The sequence below is a fragment of the Tiliqua scincoides genome, chromosome 4 (genome assembly GCF_035046505.1).
Source record: "Tiliqua scincoides isolate rTilSci1 chromosome 4, rTilSci1.hap2, whole genome shotgun sequence".
Lineage (NCBI taxonomy): Eukaryota > Metazoa > Chordata > Lepidosauria > Squamata > Scincidae > Tiliqua > Tiliqua scincoides.
The window spans coordinates 81620508-81641328 of record NC_089824.1 but is presented as its reverse complement, the minus strand read 5'-3'; the positions used below and the strand labels follow the sequence as shown (position 1 = coordinate 81641328).

Sequence of the window (20821 nt, the reverse complement as noted above, 5' to 3'; positions counted from 1 at the left end):
TACAAAATGCTTGCTAAATTATCTACAACATCTTTTGTGCATAGACAGTTTGGAAACTTGACTAAAATAATGAATTCAGTAAGAACAGAACCTTGAATAAGTAAAAAAAGATTTAAGTAGCATACTTGAAAGTCAACAATACAAGACAGGCTGTATGATGCTGAATTCTTAATACAACCTAATCACTAATGGATATTGGCTTGATGAACCACAAAGCCTTCTTTAATGAAAATAATAATAGATTCTCAAAGCTATCAGGTTTTATTTGAGATGTATACAGGAAAGAATACTGAGTGTAAAGTATAGAGTGAAAATGTAGATGGTGGCTTTTACAATACCTTTCCTGATTCCTGCAGCAACGCCAATACAGTAAATGTTCTAATGAGCACTTGTTCACTGAACAGAAAAGAGACCTTGTCACTGCTCTGACTCCTGCAATTGCAATCAAAAGTCTACTCAATACATTTAAAAAGAAAAAAAGAGAAAAGAAAAACCTACCCATTTCTGATGGATGTCTCAGTAGGCTCATTTGCTTACCGCTGAGTGTACCCCAGAGGGAAATCTTAGCTGCAGAACTTCATGTAGTGTGACAAAAGATTGTGATGGGTATATATATGTAAGCGTTTCCACTGTTCCTTTTAAAAGACAAGCAACTAGACTCCAATATCTGCATGCAACTTTAAGATGTAGTGCTCAAATTAACCCATTCACATGATCTAATATGACAGTCCTCAGTCCCTATTAGTAAGTGTTCTTGGAATACAAAGTTGTAGTTACCCCTGCTAATTGGGCAAGAGGCACTTTTTCAAGTGGGTGCTCCTCTTTTTAGCAGGTGGAGAGTAACTGGCCCACCTCACCTCAGCAGTGTCTTTTCTAGTGGTTGTCTGCTGGTGTTCTTTACAGGGAGCCATTAGTTGTTTGATTTTTCTCTGTAAACCGCTTTGTGAACTTTTAGTTGAAAAGCAGTATATAAATACTGTTAATAATAATAATAATAATAATAGTTCAAGGAAATTCTAGAATGGTCTCCAGAGATCCTTAATTCCACTGTGTAAGACTTGCTGTACTATAGCTAGATAGCCAGCAACCCATCAGTACAGTGTATGGAACACTCATTTCCCCAAATCTTGCACTACATCACTAGAACAGACTTTTTTCTAGTGAAGCAAACTCATATAACATTCTTGAGTAACTTGCTGTGATGGTTTTAACTGTACTGAAGATTATGTAGTGTTCCAGTATCTGCTTTCAATTCCTGAAGAAGTCAAAATGGAGAGGCACTTTTCTCTTTACATTGGTATCTATCAGAGGTGAAGATTCCTGTTTTGAGTTTCCTTTTGCTGAAGAAATATTGAGTTGAAGCTGCTGGGGGGGGGGGGACTTTTCATTTCACTACAGGCCATTATACTTTCAGTTTCTTCAGTGAGATAGAAATTAATGTATTTTTGCCCTGCCCACAGGTGTACACATTTGATCTCTGTTGCACATATGCAATGTTGGGCAGAAATGGCTTAAGGCAGGGGTGCTCAATAGGTGGATCGTGATCTACCGGTAGATCGCGAGGCAAAATGAGTAGATCGCGGAGTGCCGATCCCCCCCCTTCAGGTGCCTCTGGGAGGAAATGCCGGGAGTAAGGCCCATTATACTCAATGGGGCTTACTCCCAGGTAAGTGTGGCTAGGATTGCAGCCTCACAGCCTAATCCTAGGCATGTCTACTCAGGAGTAAGTCCTGTTATACTCAATGGGGCTCAAGGTACACCAACATACATTGTACACATAAATGTTATATGTTATGATGGCGTGAACATTGTAAAAAAAACTCTGGTAGATCTCCGGGCCTTGCTGGGTTTCAAAGTAGCTCTCGAGCCAAAAAAGTGTGAGCACCCCTGGCTTAAGGTATTAGCAGGGATGGGTCGTAACTCAAACTCTAGCTGCGAAAACACATGTTCTTCACGACTTGTATAGACTTGAGTCACATGTGTGAAAAACATGGGCACTGACTCAGGATGTGGGAATTTTACCCTAAAAAGGAAAAGATTTGAATAGACTCAAGTCAAGACTTGCTTATGTGTGTGCAGGTGACTATTTTGTGAATGTGCTAGCTTGCTGTTTTTTTCACCGCTTCTATGACTTGATTTGTTTCTTGAAAAGACTTGAACTGAGGTCAAAATAACTTGAAAAACAACTCTGGAGTTGCCAAGGCTGCGCATTATGACTCATGGGCAACTTGAGTCAAGGGGCAGAGACTTGGGACTCGAGACTCAGCACTGTGACTGCGACACATCCCTGCCTATTAGGAAAACACAGACAATGGAATCTTGGTTGGATCAAGTAATCATTTTGTATTGTTGAAGGATATTCACACTTAATTTCAATTGGTTTGTTGTGGAAATGGTAATCTCCTTATGGACATAGTCATCTTGCTAGTTCCAGATTTTGTTTTATAGTAATGACTTGTTTCCATCATTCAAGGAACTATAGTTCTATAGTTTTCATGGCCTCTTACATAATTTTAGATAAAGATATCCTTGATTTTCCTTGGCATTCTGCAGTCTCCTGACTGAAGATATTCCCTCTGAGGTATAACTGTTGCAAGGAGTTAGTCTTCCGTTTCCAAGGGATCTCTCTCTCTTCCCCCCCCCCAACCCGTCCCCATCAGTCATTTGGTACAAAATAGAAATACCAAACACATCCTAGATTACTTACTGCATGGTCAAAACCAAGACTGCAGAAAGGTCTTTGCCCTTAACATGCATGGGACAAGAAGGAGGACAGAGTGACCTGAACTACAAATTAATCAAACACAAAACCAAATAAAAATCATGCACAAGGAGTTCCCACAGTAAGAAGAACCAAAGTTCTCAATGATAGCAAAGAAAAAACATCAGAGGTAAAACTAGATCAAGTTGGGAAATCAGAAGGCAGGGAGTAATGGCTACTATCTGCCTTCCAATGTATAGTTCCAAACATTTGTACCATTTGGTATAAGAGTAGATGTCAGTGCAGGCTGCTCAGTTGTTTATGATAGCTGAAATAATTTTAAGTGATGGTCACAGGAATAATGCTGAAGTCCTTTAGGAATAAATGATCTTGTTCCTTTGAATGAGAATCCTGCTGCCTCTCTTTGGTAAAGTTTGTGTATGTTGTGGCTTAAGCAGAATTCACCTGCAATCCTATATACACTTGCCTGGGAGAAAGTCCCATTGAACACAGTGGGACATACTTCTGAGTAGACATGCATGGATTGCGCTGCTAGTAACATCTAATGTTTTAAAACATTAAAAAAACTTGGCATTGCATTTAAAGAAAATGAATCTTAAGTACTACTGAAATCAGCAGAGACAACTTAGTTATGGCTATTATTTGATTTTCTCTGTAAACCGCTTTGTGAACTTATTTGTTGAAAAGCAGTATATAAATATTCTTCTAATAATATCTTAAGAGTGCAATCATAATGATGCACTCAGCTAGTATAAGTCCCTGGGCTGGCCTCCATGTACCAGGATCCTGGTCTGGTGGGGGTATGTTCATGCTGGCTGAGGGCAGCCAGCGTGGGGGGGGGGGGAGTTGGAAAGAGTGGCAGGAGAGTGGAACAGGGGTGTTTTGGGGAGGGGGAGGGGCGGTGGGCAGACCACACCCAGGAGGGGGTGGAACCTACCTTGGTGATTTAGGATGGAATCTAACCCCTCCCAGCCAGCCCAGCATTATACCAGGCAATTTCACTGGTGCAGATCACAGTAGCCCCATAGGGCTACTCAACGTAAGGGGATAAATATCCCCTTATTCCAAGTTGCATGGCAGCCACCTTCTACCCTGCAATGGATACAGCGCAGGCCACTTGGCCTGCCAGGGCAGATTAGGATTGGGCTGCCCGTCTCATTAATTCCAGAGGTGCTTACTGAGGATTCCCTTTCTTCTTCGGATGCATCTAGTAATTCAGATCACTGTTTGGAAGTTATTTAGACAGAAAACGTACATGCACAGAAATATGTATGTAACTTTTATAGTCCAGTCTGCAAAAGGCCAGATGATAAACTAAAGATTGTTCAAAAAGAAGAACCACACTGCCTTTTGCTGCCACCTTCTGGAATATGAAAACAATTTTTAGCGAGGATCACCAAAACCCTCCCATGCTTTGCACATCATTAAATACACAAATTACATTATCTTTTGTTTGTGGATGTGGTTTCAACAGGTCCTTTCAAGCAGCAAAACAAAACACTTTTGAACATATTTATCTTCAGAATAATCTGATCGTGTATTTCCTTTTCAGAACCCAAGCTTACATTGCTGCTTCTGAGCTACTTATAGGGCCAACCGTACAACAAAACTGGGGAGCTATCAAATTAATTTGATAGTAGATTTCTGTTTATTTTTGAATAATTGTATGCATTTATACCCTAGCTTTAAAAATATGATTTTCCCAAAGAAGCTTACAGAGCTGATGCAAATAAATTATATAGCTTTTAGCTTTAAAAACAATTAACACAGATCGGTACACGTTATATTATAGAGCTTAGAACAATTTTCATGGGGCTCCCATGCAGTTTCTCTGTCAGATATTGACTAAGCTCTACACAGTGTGGATCTGGGGTATTTGAAAGATTATTTGCTCCCACATGATCCTGTACACCTTCCAAAATGCACTGGGGCGCATCCTTTCTCTATGTCAAGTACCGCTAATGGGCTGCAAAGGCATTACTCTATATACCCATAGTATCCATAATAACCGTCTATAACTTGGAAGAATAAAAAAAAATCTAAACTAGGTACATACAAGAGCTTGATCCAGGTCAGAACTGCAGTGTGGAAAAGGGCATGTTTAACCCTTTACTTCTGTACCATTTCCCCCCCCCCCATCATGCCAGTGTGCTCTTTACCTTCCATCCCCCTTTACTAAACACAAATGCCAGTGTGCTGCTTACCCTCCACTCTTTCTTAACTATCCAGTGCCATTACAGGTATTAAATGCAGCTGACTTGCTCTGGCTCGATACTGTATTATATTCTACATTAAGTAATTGCAAGTATAAACATTCTTTACAGTGGGGGAAGGGCGGAAGGGGGGGAAGGGCGGATTAACTCCAGGCAGGGGGTGGGTTCGGCAGCAGAGGTGGCTGCCGAATCCTACTCCCTTCCCAGACCTAATCCCACAACATGGGTCCAAACGGACCTGCACCAGCAAATTCACTAGCACAGGTCCAAGTAGACCTCTCCATGCTGCAAAGGCTAACCCTCAAGTAAGGGAAGGAGCATTCCCTTACCCAGAGGAGACTTCCGCAACTGCACTTGCACAGGATGCAGTGGTAGCCATTTTGGCATTGCTGCACCGGGGGGGGGGAGAATAGGATTGGGCTGTTAGGCTTTAGTACATAGGACATTAAAATATGGGAACTAATGGCCCAATCCTATCCAACTTTCCAGCACTGGTGCAACTGCAGTGCAGCCCTGAGGTAAGGGAACAAATGTTCCCATACCTTGAGGAGGCCTCTGTGACTGCCTCCCCACCACAGGATGTAGTGCACACCCCATTGGAACAGCTGCACCAGCACTGGAATATTGGATAGGATCGGGCCCTAAGTCTTCATAGAAAAAGTGACTTTTTTGCTTTTAACAATCAGGCATGGAATTATGCTTTCTAATGTAATTGTGCATTTTTTGTTTTGTACAATGTAGTACAATGGTTCCCAAACTTTTTCTACTGGTGGCTCCCTTGACCTACTAGGCCATTGGCCATGGCTCCCCATTAGGACTACAATCCTATACATTGTATAGGGCAGCAGGTTTTTCCACAAGGATTCCACAGCTCTCATGGCTGGTTTCCATGGCTCCTCAGGGAGCCACGGCTCACAATTTGGGAACCACTGAATAGCACATACTAATGCTGCTACATGATTGGGCAGTTTTATGATGTGCAACTGCAAGCTGGCTTCATGCTAAACCAATCTGGACAGAGCTGGATTAGTAAATGTAGTACAAGTTATAAACTAGACACAAGGTGAAACAGTCATGTGACTGCTACACCATGTATCAAATTCTGCATCAATTTACTCACATTGCCAGCATATCAGTTCATTCACACATGAACTAGTACATAAAAAGTCAAAGAGTATTCATTCCATATTTCATGTGGCAATAATTATTCCAAACAGGATTCTAAGAATAATTATTCCAAACAGGCTTTCACACATCACCTAAAAGAACATCTGCTTCCCCTGTTCTTCCAGGTGCTGCAATTGTCCAGGACAACCCTGCTCTGAAGGCGTCAACTAATTTGCTTCTTTATGGGACATGCTCTGCAAAATTCTTTGCTCAGACAGGTCCATCAGGCTAGCCTGACTACAGCTTTCCAGACTTTGTTCAAGGCAAGCTACTGCAGCATAAAATGTTTGCTGGCTTTGTATAAGTTATGGATTGGTTTCATTCTGTTTGCTCACACTGCATCCTCTTAACAGATCTTATTGTGTATTTTAGTGTATGTAAACCACAAGAGCTTGTGTTATGAGTTAGAAAGGATATAAATTGTTTTAGTCAATCAAAACTAATGAATAGCATGACTTTTAATAACCCACTAAACATCAGAGGTGATTTCTCCCATCCTCAGAAGACCGCTGAAAGATGAAACCATCATGATCACTAGCTACAGCTATGAAACAAGATACAAATGATCCGTGCTGCGTATATAGTGTAGTCCCTAAGGAGAAAGGCAATGAGTGGGCTTGATTTCCATGTTCAGGCTCCATGTGATCATAATTCCTTGGAATCGTACACAAGAGAAAAGTGACTGCTTTACTACAGTACAGAGAATATAGATCTAGTCCAACAGGAAAAGAGAAGTTGGCACATAAGAATTTCCCTTAAGATATCATACAAGAACATTTGTATGATCGTTTTTAAGTAATTCATTTAACTTTTAGAATGCTTGCAACCTGGGTACTTAAGATCACACTGAAGCACACCATGTTATTGGTTCTTGTCAAAGAAATGATCCTGCTTCCTTCACTAATCATGACAGATGCCTATTTTTCATCCAAACTTCAACACTCACCAGCAACTTCATATAGTTAAAATCTCTTCCCTCACATGTGTGCCAGTTTCCATTATCATGGAGACTCCAGGAAAAGCAAGAAAAGGAGGCAAAGGCTTAAGTTATGGAAATTTAGTACTTATAGAGTGCAAAGATGCTATAATACCCTTTCTTAACGAAGGGTCACTTGCTGAAATTACAACCCAATACATGTTTGATAACATGTCATCTTCTTTCTGCCCCTGCTCCATTCATTCTTTGCTCCTGGCTGACAAAAGAAAAGAGGCTATATGGATTCTATAAGTCTGGAACAGTGGTTCTCAAACTTTTAGCACCAGGACCCACCAGAAATGATGTCATGACCAGAAGTTACATCATCAAGCAGGAAAATTTTTAACAATCCTAGACTGCAATCCTATTCACACTTACCCAGGAGTATTGTATTGGCAACCTTCAGTCTCGAAAGACTATGGTATCGCGCTCTGAAAGGTGGTTCTGGCACAGCGTCTAGTGTGGCTGAAAAGGCCAATCCGGGAGTGACAATCCCTTCCACACCGGGAGCAAGTGCAGTCTGTCCCTGGTCTGTCTCCCTGGCTATGGGCCTTCCTTCTTTGCCTCTTTGCCTCAGACTGTTGGCAAAGTGTCTCTTCAAACTGGGAAAGGCCATGCTGCACAGCCTGCCTCTAAGCGGGCCGCTCAGAGGCCAGGGTTTCCCACTTGTTGAGGTCCATCCCTAAGGCCTTCAGATCCCTCTTGCAGATGTCCTTGTATCGCAGCTGTGGTCTACCTGTAGGGCGCTTTCCTTGCACGAGTTCTCCATAGAGGAGATCCTTTGGGATCCGGCCATCATCCATTCTCACGACATGACCAAGCCAACGCAGGCGTCTCTGTTTCAGCAGTGAATACATGCTAGGGATTCCAGCACGTTCCAGGACTGTGTTGTTTGGAACTTTGTCCCGCCAGGTGATGCCGAGGATGCGTCGGAGGCAGCGCATGTGGAAAGCGCTCAATTTCCTCTCCTGTTGTGAGAGTACCTACCCAGGAGTACTTACCCAGGAGAGTACTTACCCAGGAGTAAGTTCCATTTATTATCATTGTTAAAAGAATATACAGAGTAGCCTGTTAAAAGTACAGATCTGTAACATTTTCCCAATGCAGTCACATGCCATGGTAGGATCAAGTCTAATAAAGTAAAAATAAAATATTGAAATGAATGGGGACCCACCTGAAATGGGCTTGTGACCCACCTAGTGGGTCCCAACCCACAGTTTGAGAAACACTGGTCTAGAATTCAGAGGGCTCAATCCTATCCAACTTTCCAGCACCAATGCAGTAGCAATGCAGCCCCAAGGCAAGGGAACAAATGCCCCCTTATCTTGAACACCCCATTGACATGGCTGCATCAGCTCTGGAGTTGGACAGGATTGGGCCATCAAACTGATTTCTCTGTCTACCACTCAGTTACCCAAGTTCACTTGTTGTTGAAAAGGGGGGATGAGGGGGTTCCAAGTGCTGTGGTGCCCATTAAAAAAAATCTGGTGCTTATTGAACTAGTGATAGATGTTATTTCAAGGTACACTGCAGAAGTAAGAGTAGAAAAACAGTTTCCATTTCCTCTTATGATAGAAGAGCAATCCAGTATGGCAAATGAAGACTCCCATAGATCTGCTGCATTCTGCCAAATGGATAGTAACACTAACTGTCCTGTTAGGAACAATTGCATCTACTTGCATTGATTTAGGAGTAAATTTCCTGTCAAAGGTTAACTTTCCTGGCAGATTTTTTTCCTGTACCCTGTGTGGTGGACTGCACTACACTAATCTGAGTTTCAGTTTCTTGTACTTCACAGAGCTCCCTCAATATAGAATTCTTGATTTGCTCTAATCCCTCATGACATGATGCAATCAAATTCCTTTCTGGTTCCATTCCGGAGGTTTGTTCAGAAGCCAGAAAGTGTGGAAGTTGAAACTGTCTGCCCAGCACTACCGCGCCCGTTCAAGAACACTACAATGGCTGGACTTCGCCTGTGCTAAAATGTGCTGGACTTTGCAACCACCTCTAACTTGGTGTCCCAATGTATTAAAAAAAACCTGTCTTCCATTGTACAGTCACTTGTCCAAATATATAGTGCATTACATTTTTTTCCTGTTTTCTACAAAGTGCCTAGTCCTCAACCCTGCAACAAAGTCAGTCAGTAGCATCATGAATAAAGCTCAGGTGGTATATCTGGAGCTAGATGGAGCCTTCCCACTCAGCCCAAGATAAGAAAAGGTCAAATGAGGAGGAAGATGGCATATTCTCAATCCCTTTTCCCCCTTTGTCCGTGTCATGACATAGTTTTCCATACTAGCTTGGATAACTGTGAACTAACTCTACTTATGCCACTTCCATCTGGTTAGGATTAATTCCTCTTAAATGAGGCAGGTTGCATATATCAGTTTTCAAAGAAAGAAAGGAACACAGTTGGCTTAAACAAAGATTTTATGAAGCAGAAGTCATACAAGCAAGCAAAAAACCCCGAAGTCTGCTGTTACAAAAGAAAGCTAAAATACAACTCTAAACTAAACTGACCCTCAAACACACATTTCTTAACAGAGTTGTATCCTTGCCTGGCATCTCACTGACACAAAGGATCTTGCACACCTAGTGGTCAAACTCATAGGAGATACTACTGCTATCATTTTTGAGACCAAAATAATGTGCTCCTTATTAACTAAAGCTCTGTGGTATGTCTCACCAAAGCAGCTGAAACCCACTAGTTCATCTGCTACCTTTGATAACTAGTTAAATCTAATTTGACAGCCCTCTCAATTTGGTTACTACTTATTCAAGAGGTTAAAAAAGTAAAAGAGCTGTATATATGCATACATGTATCCAGCCCAATAGTATTTACATTTCTTATACCACTTTGTCTGCTGAGGAAGACCTAAGCATCTACAGCAAGGATTCTGGGACAAACTGTAGGGCTTACACGGGTCAAGCAGGACATTGACCAATGCAGAGAAATTATGTTGTCCTCTCTATAGGATCCAAAAGTGTACCCTAGAACATACCCAACACTTCCCTGTGTCTGAAGATTCCTGAGCAAGATCAATGGCAAAGAGGAAGATTTTTTTTCAGGAAACTCTACCAACCAGTACTGACTTTTTTGAGGCAAAAGAAAATAATTATTCTCATCCATTACAATTTTCATGTTCTAATAAAGTATTCTAATTGGAAACTCCATCTCTAGAAGAATATTCCTTTAGGTTCCTATAATCCCTTTCGAGAAGTGACCTACCAAACCCCTTGCTCCTACTGTTCAGATCATACCAACTCACTCCATAAGACATTGCGCTAGGTCCCTGTTGATCAACTTTAAAAGCTTTTATTTTTTAAATAGTGCTATCCAATTCCCTGCAATTATTCTCTCCCTTCTTTTTAATATTTATCCAAATGCACAGGGGCAGCACAGCATGGAATGCAGCCCACCACCACCACCTCTGCCATGGCACACTGGGGAGAAAAAGCCACTTACCATGCTCCTTGTGCAGTTTTCAAAACCATGGAAGTGCAGAACTCTTTATTTTATTTTAACTCTTTATTTATTTGCAAAAACCATGTAAGGAGCATGGTAAGAAGCTAGATTATCAATTTCCAACTCAATTTGGCAGCACTGCAAATGCAAGCTCATGTGAAATCAGCTTGCATTGTCTCTTAACCCATTTCATTTCCACATCTAATGCATACCAATCCAAATCTAATGCATACCAATCAGACCTGTGGTTCCCAAACTTACAGAGGTTATGGCGCCCTGTCATGGAGGTACTGCACTGTGGAACCACACAAGATCTCACAAGAATCATGCAAAATCTCGCAAGATTTCAGCCCAGACAAGATGGTGGCACCCAGAGATCCAGGAAGAAGAGGCCACCGGGGATATCCCATGATGCTCCTATATTCGCTGCACCCTGGTGCATAGTTTGGGTGCCACTGCTTAGATCTATAATAACCTACCACCACTGATGGAAGTAATTTCTTCTTTCTTCTCCAAACTTCTCACCATTCCATAATACATCTCTGATTCTCCTTCCACACTCATGTCATTTATCTAGCTGAGTGCATTTATCAGTGACTTTAGAATGCATTGATTCTATTCCTGGCCACATCTTAGATGGGGTTAGGCAATGCAAGAGGGGTCATGCATTCTGCATGGCATAAGTTCTGCTTTCAGCTGGTATGGAAAGTAGGATTGTTAGCAGCACAACCCAATACCTGTTTACTCAGAAATAAGTAAACATCTTGTTCAATGGGGCTTCCTCCCTAGTAAGTGTATTCAGGACTGCAGCTTAGGTCTATTAAGCACAAAAGGGACAGAAGTGGGAGAAAAGAGGATAAGGCAGGTAACATTTCCTCTAATTTAGCAGAAAAATACTAAACCTTTGGCTCACAACAAGCTGATATGCAGAGGAACCCCAAATCCACCATGCAGACCACTGGGTAGCAGGGGCTTCAAGGAGGCAGGGAGGAGACATGCCGGGGGAGGGAGCGGGGCAGGGAGGAGGTAGGACTGGTGGAGCTTTACTCCACTGGATCCTGAGCCTCCGTGTTGGGCCACTGGCTCAACACGGAGGCTCTTCATTCTACGCTGACGCTTGAGCTGCTGTAGAATTGAGTAGCCCCATTGTGGGGCTACTCGCCTTACCTGGGGGAGGGGGACGAAAGTCCCTTTCTCCTGAGCAGCCACTGGCGCTGCCCCCTGAGCGCACAGGATGCCGTGTCAGCCATTTTCAGTGCCGCTGCAGCCCTGGGTGCTGGGCAGTTCAGGATTGGGCTGCCCATCACCTTTTTGTCCTATGCTTCAACTAACTAGTACTACTAATTAAATGATCAATATTATTAGCTTATATTGTATTACATTCACGCTATAAACTATACAATTTTATGTATAAATCCATAATGATGCCCATCAACAACGAAAACAGCCTGTTGATCGCAGCTTGTCATCACCACATCATTATACCTCCTCCCAGATCTGAATGTAACATTAAAAAGGAAGTTGTAATCTTGTATATAAGAGCTATAAAGCAATAAAGGTAAGTGAAAATGGAACTGAACTATCAAAACTAGAACATCAGGAATCAAACTGCAATAGCATATTTAAGGGCTGTACTTCTGGGGTCTTCTCCGGTGATTCACTCTTGGCATCAGTGTCCTCCTTGGGACGCCAGAGCGGGAGGGAGGAGAGATTGCAGAACGTGGCCGAACATGCCAAGAGGGTGCAGGAGATATTGGAGTCTGTTCGACAGACTGCATCTGCACGAGAGATTCCAACAGTTCTGTCTGGCGATGCATGATGGCGATAATTTGTGCAGTGTCCGCACGGTCTCTTTCACGATCCTGCAGATCTGCTGTAGCATACCTGTTCAGGGAAGACAGGATCCTGTCAGTTGCTGTCTGAACCCTCCTATCTGCTATTCGTGACAATTCCATGACCAAGTCATTCCTAGTTTTCTTTTGCCGCTTTCGGACTCTAGTTAGGCGCCCTTCAGAAGGAAGAGTTGCACAACTGTGCAGTAGAGCTGGTGAAGGTGGTATGGCCACATCTGGAAATACAGAAAATGCAAACAAAACCACATATTAAGAAGAATACAACATTGCACTATGTTGCAAAGACTCTATGAATGGCAGCTGACAACAAAACAAGTTCAGTACTGTATTTACCTATTCTTGAGCTTTTAGTTGATGAGTTGCCTGGGTTTCTGGGGAACACAGATGATAGAGAGGGAGCTAGATGATCAACTTCTAATATGCACAAAAAGAGATGCACAGATTAAGTACACTTTTAAATGTTAACTAGCAACTTTGTTTTAATGCAACAACTTTGTTTTAATGCAGATGGACTGACAAGCAAAAGTTCAAAAATTTTGCAATTTAAAATTGCAAAATGGTGCAATTCTGCAGCAAGTTCCATTAAAAAACACAAAAGAGAGCTCTTACTTGCTGCTGGCCAAGACATGCTTGCAGGCTTCACAGAGGGTGCTCTCGTCACATAGAACATGGGGCTGGGAGTTGCAGAATCAGAGATTTCGACAGATGCCTGTGTACATGGGGAAAACCGATCCTGGCTCTCACTATAGTCCTCAGCTACTACTGGCATGGCTCCCTCCATCATGGGACAGGGGGAATTGGTATCCCCAGAAGATTCTTCTGGTAGACTGATGTTCTGTACCCTTTTTTGGAGCCGGAAGCTAGAATCACCAGCCAATATTCTATCAAGCTGCTCGTAGAAAGGGCATGTAACACGCCCACCCATAGAGAAGGAGTTGTCCTTGGCTTTTTTGTAATCTCTTCGCATGGTTTTAGTCTTGGTCCGGCACTCCTGGGCAGTCCGCTCATGCCCCCGTTTTGCCATCTCACTTGCAATGACCTGAAAAGTGTCCATATTTCTATAGCTGCTCTGAAGCAGCTTCTGGATTTTCTGTTCACCCCATATATCAAGGAGGTCAATGACTTCAGTGTAGGCCCAGTTGTTGCCACGGCGGCTCATCTTGTTGAAATGTACAGCCTATTGTAATAATGCTTCTGCTGTTAAAAAGAGGAATTACAAACCATGTGACAGTGAATCTAAAACATGTAATTTTTCAAGAGGTTGCTGTAGAAGGGGCCAGCAAAGGAGGACACATCACCCCCTGCTCCCAACAACTGCAGCAACTGCCAGCTCCTCAAGACTTTCAGTTCCACATATTTGGTCCTTTTTCAGACTGGTACATTGTTAACCAAGGCAGCTTCATGACTGTGCTAATTCTTACTTGCCTTTAGGGCAGACAAGGCAGGTCGCATGTACATGACAGATGCCTGATTGACAGGCAAACCACAGGATATACCCCACACCTTATACTTATAGCTTTTGGAAAAGAAAAAAAGCACTACACAGTCTTGGATGTGTTAAAATGCTTCACCCTCAGTTTTGTTACTCTTACTACACTGATAAACTGCCCAATCCTGAACAGACTGTGCCGGCTTACTGTGGACTCTACTGCTAGGCGAGCGCTGGTGCTAGCCCTGAACTGGTTGGCGCTGGGTTAGAACTGCTCAGCGGTTGTGCGGATAGCCAAGCAGCTGTGAGGTAAGTAGGGGCATGGGGAGGTGGGGAGGAGACATTCCAGGGATGGGGGGAGGCAGGAGGACAGTGGGGAAGAGGGCGGGGAGGAGGTGTTATGGGGATGGGGTAGGGGGGGAGAGGGCAGGAAGGGAGCAAGGCGCTCCACCAGATCTAGAGCCTCCATGTCACGCTCACTGCCCAACATGGAGACTCTTGATTCTCCACTGATATTTAGGTTGGCTGAGAATCAAATAGCCCCACTGTGGGGCTACTCGGTTTACCTAGGGAAAGGGGTTGAAAGTCTCCTTCTCCCACCAGCGGCTGCCCAGAGCGCACAGGATGCGGCAGCAACCATTTTCGGCACCGCTGCAGCCCCGCTTCCCAGGCAGCTCAGGATTGGGCTGTAAGGCTCTTTGGTGCTTTATTGACTCCCAAAAGTGGCTTCAGACATTACATAATAAGGCAGTTCAAGAAGAGGCAAACATATTCACCATGTCATTGCAATGTCTGATGTTCAATTTTCCTACTTGTTTCCCTCTGCGCCACACCCAACGTCAGAAGCAGAATATGCTCCCAAAGCCTACACCATGGCTTCCTCACAAGGAATATGCTTGAATCATTCACTAACGAGGCTATGCTGTACTCCCAAAACTAGAGCTAATCAGGCAAAACCAATGCCATTTTTGGATTCAGCACCCCAAAAATATTCTAAATTTGTTCAAACAACCTTGGCAACTAAAAAACAATACATTTTTTTTTTACTGTCTCTGAAATAATGCTGGGGTCTAAATAGTTGCCCCCCATTTTTATTATGACTATGACCAGCTTTGGACATGCCCAATCTTGTATGATTTTGGAAGCTAAGCAGGGTCAGGCCTGGATAGTACTTGGATGGGAGACTGCCTAGGAATACCGGGTGCTGTAGGCTTATACCATAGTCTTTCGAGACTGAAGGTTGCCAACCACCATTTCTTATTATGACTTTATTGTTTTACACATTGTACATTTAAATGTGACATTTGTAAGCCACTTTGGGCATTTGCTTCAGCAAAAGAAAGGTGGGATATAAATCTTTCAAATTAATAATTTTTTGTAGGCCTCTGTGACTTAGGGGTTTTTGAATATTTAAGTGGCTATGAAGTACTTGTGTAATTTAACAACATGGTAACTAAATGAATGGGAAGAAAGGTCTAACACACTGCAAAATAAAAGTACTACTCACCAACTATTTTTCAGTCCACTAGTGGTTCTTTCTTTGATGCAAGTATATGTAGTCTTGCATCATAGGTGAGCAGATGCTTGATAAATTTATGTCAACCTCCTAATAGATTTAAAAACAAACAGATCATTAAAGAAACTTAGTGCAAACAGAAAGATGGTGTGAAAAAGATGGTTTTCTTTGTGCAGCTTATCAACTATTTTCAACCTGTTTCATCTCATGGCACACTGACAAAGGGCTAAAATTGTCAAAGAACACCATTAGTTTTTGAACAATTGACAAGGCACACCATGCTGCCAATGTGGGTTCACATTCCCCAATGATCCTATTAATAAATTATCCTCCCCCAACTCTCACAGCATACCTGTGGACCACTCACGGTACATTGGTTGAAAATCACTGACCTAAGTTATATTTCTTGTATCTCTGCTATCCAAGATACAAATCTCAATTCTAACAGCGAAAGTGCCTTAGAGCCCAATCCTATGCCTCTCTATTCAGAAGTAAGTCCCATTATAGTCAATGGAACCGACTCCCAGGAAAGAGTGGATAGAATGGCAGCCTTAGGGCCCAATCCTATCCAATTTTCCAGTGCCAGTGCAGCCATGGCAATGGGGCATGCACTGCATCCTGTGGTGGAGAAGCAGTCACAGAGGCCTCCTCAAGATATGGGAACACTTGTTCCCTTACCTCAGGGCTGCGTTGTGGTCGCATAGGTGCTGGAAAGTTAGATAGGATTGGGCCCTTAGACTCTGTGTCCCACACCTGAGACACAGTATATATCTGTCCAGGGGGAAAATGATGTAGATCTTTGACAATTTCAGCAAGCAGGAATGTGAAACTGACAAGAGTCTTTCTTCTAGTGTCTAAGGGAGAGGCACAGTGACCAGAAACAGAAAAGTCCTGGAAAACAAACAGGAAAAAAAGTTTGTTTTTTTAAAAGGGGAAAAAACCCACAAAGGCAGAAGAACTACCAAATGAAATGGGGGGAGGGTTCCTTTTCAAGGATTGACCTTTTTTTTGTCAACAGGAATAGAAAAACTTTTCCATACATAGATGTGCAGCAATAAAATACTCAGCCTTTCAAAATGAAAATAAAATACATAAATTGAAATGTACAAAATGCTAGCATGAGAGGTGTTGCCATTTGTGACATCGTGGGCACTGACAGATGTTTGTGGCATTTCTGCTAACAGGCTCTAAACAGGTTCCACAATTGCAATGGAAGTAGTAGTAGGGAAGAAACCTAAATTCTCTTAACTCAGTCACAAAATATTATTACGAAAATAAAAAGAAAATGAGGCTTTGCACAATAACAGATGAGAACATAACATCTGTTCAGGAAAGAGACACTGACCCTCTTCCACAACAGGGTAACTGGTAAGTGTGCACCATTTGTGTTGAAAACCACATCAAGGTTACAGCATTTACAAAGAGAGCATTTACACTAGAAGAGCAATAGACAAAAGAATAGCCAATTGAACACCCAGAGTCATATAAATATTCTGAAGTTACTTACCTCATATAGCATCCAGTAAACACAGTTGAAAATAGTACAAGACAGTCTTATTTCCTTAAAATGTTCCCAATGATTTTTATCCTTTGTGCTGCAAAGGACATCTTGATCAACATTTGCATCTGCATAATTCAACCAAGAACCTTTTCATCAGTCTGCCAAATCTCAAAAGTCCATTATTGCACAGATATGCCTAAATAAATTGTTGTAACTTGAGTAGAGTTTTGTGGGTTGAAGATGCCAGCATTTATTACTAAACACATCTGTTTTTAAAATGCAGAAGCACTAAAGCCTATGAAAGCAACAAGAGTTAAAAGCCTGTCCCAGGGTTTGCTGTGCCAGCATGTTTACAGACTGATATAAGAACAGTTCTGGTTTTCGGGGTTTATTATCAGTCTGCTAAAACCATAGGCTAAAATCTACATCTCTTTTTGGCTCTACAATTTAGAAATACAACTGGGTATACATTTTCAACAATAGAACCAAACTACTGTGCTGACTGCTTGTAGACATACCCAGAAAAACCACAGTTCCAACTACAATACAACTAAATATCTAGAAACAAAAACCTGTGCATAAACAGAAAGATGTTTCTCACTACTATATATTTAAGTGAACCATTTTTTCAAGGTTACAAAAACAATTAAAAAGATAGAACATACTAAAGATGCCAAAGTCACTAACAAATTATTTCTAACATATGCTGCATAAACTCTCATAGACAAGAAAGATACACAGTCCCCTGTTTATTGGAGGCAGAAGCATGAATAAAAATCCAAGAGGAAGAAGCTAGAAGTTTATATCACACACAAGGCTATCAACAGTACAGGCACTCTGTGCTTTTGTTTTTCAAAATGGAACCAGGGGAGGTTGGAAATCTTTTCCTCAGCTTTCTGTGCAAGAGTTCTTATATGGTCAAAGAAATACCTCTGTTTTCCAAGGTTAAAGTTCCGTGGAGAATTTGTCAACTACTATGACTTCTGATCTTCATCCTCTGTAGCCACCCCATGCAACAGAAAGCAGATCCAAGACCTCTGCAAATACTATGCATGCAAGCTTAGCAAAGAAGAGAGGGATAGTCCACTCTGTTCAGCGGGGGAGGCAAATAAGGATGGCTTCTACTGGTTTTCCTCTGCTTCTGTTCCTCCAAACACTTTTACGCTTCTCCTACAACTCTGAAATTCAAGGTAGCCTGCATGTAGTCAGACACCTCCTACTAAAGTAGTAAGGGAGTGTGTACAAATTGTCTCAGTACAGGATTTCAAATGTTCTTTTTGCCGATACTATATACTATAGCAAACACTCTTTATTTCAGAGTACAGTTACTGTATAAATAGTCCTACACTGAAATTTTATTTTTCAGACTTTGATCTAGCAATCATAAACTGTCTTTAAAAGGAATTCAGTGGCAAGGACAAGGCAAAGTGGGTATTCTCCATTCATCACACACACACACCCAAAGAATTGGCCTATAGAATATCAATCTTCAAGGTGATTGAAATCACTACACCTTGAGATATAATCCATGAGTTGTGACTATGGAGGTCAAAATGCAGCATGTACTTGAGAAACAATGCAAGAATTGCCATACCACTTTCTTTCATACATTTTCTCTTATGTAATCATTTCTTGCAAATTTAATGCAGTTCGCATGTATTTCTTCAAGTTCAGATTCATTACAGAACAAATGCATTTTCTAAGTAGTCAGAGCACAAAACATACCTGGGAACATGCAACACCTTTCCTACCTAATGCATTCATTCTCTTTGTAAATATGGACTGAGCATTACTAAAAAGAGAACACCACAACCTTTCAACTAATTGTCCTTAGTTGCTTCAAAAATTGTACCATTCTGTGAAAATTTTATGCAGCTGTTTGCATAAAAGACTGTGTGCTCCTCCATCCACATTTCCATGCATTCACACAGTGTGTCTATGTGCTCTTATGTTCTAGTTAGTACACAGGTAAACTGGAAATACTGTTAAGTTCCACTTTAACAAATACTTCTCCAGAGCAATCATTCTGGTTGAAAACAATATCCATTTTTATTTATCAACACACCTGCTTGCAATATGAAATGCTGTTTTTAAAAAGGAGAGCGGTAACAATAGCAAAGTAATCAGCACCTGCACATATTGTATCCCCGCTATAATGGTGTTGACAGGATACCACAGTTTGCAGCATGTACTGTAAATACATTAGCTTTGGAACCTGGCCCACTGAACTGAGCCTCCTACCACTGTTTGTTGTGTCACATTCCTGGTCTTGCTACCAGGCAGCAAGTGTACAGGGGTCCAGCAAGTACCACCAGACCTCAAGTACCACTGGTGGTACCCATACCACTGGTTGAAAACTTTGCATTAGCTAAAGGACTACTACAGTGGTGCACCACAAGTTCACAACCTACAAAAACAAAGAGGTGACACAGGGCCCAATCCTATCCAATTTTCCAGTGCCAGTGCAGCTGTGCCAGTGGGGCATGTGCTGCATCCTTTGTTGGGGAGGCAGTCACAGATGCCTCCTCAAGGCATGGGAACATTTGTTCCCTTACCTTGGGGCTGCATTGCAGCTGCACTGGTGCTGGAATGTTGGATAGGATTGGGCCCTCAAGCAAAATGCACACACAGCACAATGGCCCAAGAGCACCATGCAAGCAACAACACTGATATCAGGAGCAATCCAGTGATAATAGACAAAGTTATAAAAAGGACCACAAAAGGGCACAGATACAACACGGATAGAAAAGCAGATGTCTGACCATGCAATCCTATGCATGTTCGCGCAGAAGCAAGTCCCATGGTTTTGAATGCAGTTAACTTTCCCAGAATTTCTGACATTAGCAAACACCTTGGGTCCAGGCAGCGCAGCAGGGGGCAGAGCAGTCACTTCACAAAGGATATCTTGCCTACATAGGGATATCTATGCAGCTACACTGGAGTATGAAGGGTGGAAAAAAAAAACGACCCTTGTACTGTGTACACCGTTAAACGTGAAAATGTACGGACCAATTTGGCAGTGTGTATATCTTGAAGCTGCTGTGATGTGCAAACGAACATAAGAAGAGCCCTGCTGGATCAGACCAGAGGCCTATCTAGTCCACCTCCTGTATCTCACAGTGGACCACCAGATGCCTCAGGGAGCACACAAGACAGCAAGAGACCTGCATCCTGGTGCCCTCCCTTGATCTGGCACTCTGAGGTAGCTACTTGTAAAGTCAGGAGCTTGCACCACCCATCATGGTTTGTAACCTGTGATGGGCTTTTCCTCCAGAAATCTGCCCAATCCCCGTTTAAAGGCATCCAGGCCACATCCTGTGGCAAGGAGTTCCACAGACTAATGACACAAAATAAATATTTTCTTTGGCCTAGGCCAGACACCATCACCACGTCCTGTGGCAAGGAGTTCCACAGACTCCTTTCACTTTGCTAACTGCGTGCTTCTTGCCACAAGTCCTTGCACAGTATACTTACATGCTGGGGAATACAGCGGGGTCTCCCCCACTCCTGGATGCTCTTGCTTCTTGCCAACATTCCTGGGAAGACTGATGGGAAAAACGATAAAGTTCTGCGCCTAGACCCGGCTGGGGTCTTTTCACAGACGTTCCCGAAAACAGAACGTTCCATCAGCTCCCCCTCACTGGTTGGAGACCATAAAAGTAGCCACACAAAAGAAACTCCCCACAACCTTCACTTCCGGCTCCCATTCGAACACCGCCATACAGAACGTTAGGCGGAATAGGTCTCTCTGCACCCAACGCTCTATGGTCTCCCGTCATTGTCTCTCTCCTGGCTCTGGGACGCGCGTTCAAACCGGAAGTACCACAGTACATACAGCCCGCTTCTGCAAACCCTGACCCCAAGCGCCGGAAGTTCCGGGCGCGCGGCCTTTACCTCATTTCCGGAGCGAGCTTCACCCTTCTGTCTGCCTCAGTGGGCGCTCCTTGGTGCGCATGCGCCGTAGGCCCCAGTCACCTC

The 20821-nt window shown here is 42.7% G+C and overlaps 1 protein-coding gene across 5 annotated transcripts; it reads right to left on the bottom strand.

The window, feature by feature from the left end:
* Positions 1 to 9490: 9490 nt before the first annotated feature.
* LOC136649704 (uncharacterized) lies at positions 9491 to 20619 on the bottom strand. 5 transcript variants are annotated; one of them, XM_066626525.1, is made up of 6 exons: positions 20318 to 20619; positions 16850 to 16937; positions 15334 to 15432; positions 13007 to 13594; positions 12731 to 12811; positions 9491 to 12612 (listed from the first exon to the last, which is right to left on the bottom strand). In XM_066626525.1, the coding sequence occupies exons 4-6, from the start codon at positions 13554 to 13556 to the stop codon at positions 12167 to 12169; spliced, it is 1077 nt and encodes a 358-aa protein (XP_066482622.1). In that variant the 5' UTR covers positions 13557 to 13594; positions 15334 to 15432; positions 16850 to 16937; positions 20318 to 20619; the 3' UTR covers positions 9491 to 12166. The 5 variants fall into 5 exon arrangements, with proteins under 5 accessions (XP_066482622.1, XP_066482623.1, XP_066482621.1 ...); XM_066626526.1 differs by lacking the exon at positions 20318 to 20619 and adding an exon at positions 17774 to 17856 and having other exon boundaries at positions 16850 to 16968; XM_066626524.1 differs by lacking the exon at positions 16850 to 16937.
* Between the last annotated feature and the right edge of the window lie 202 nt (positions 20620 to 20821).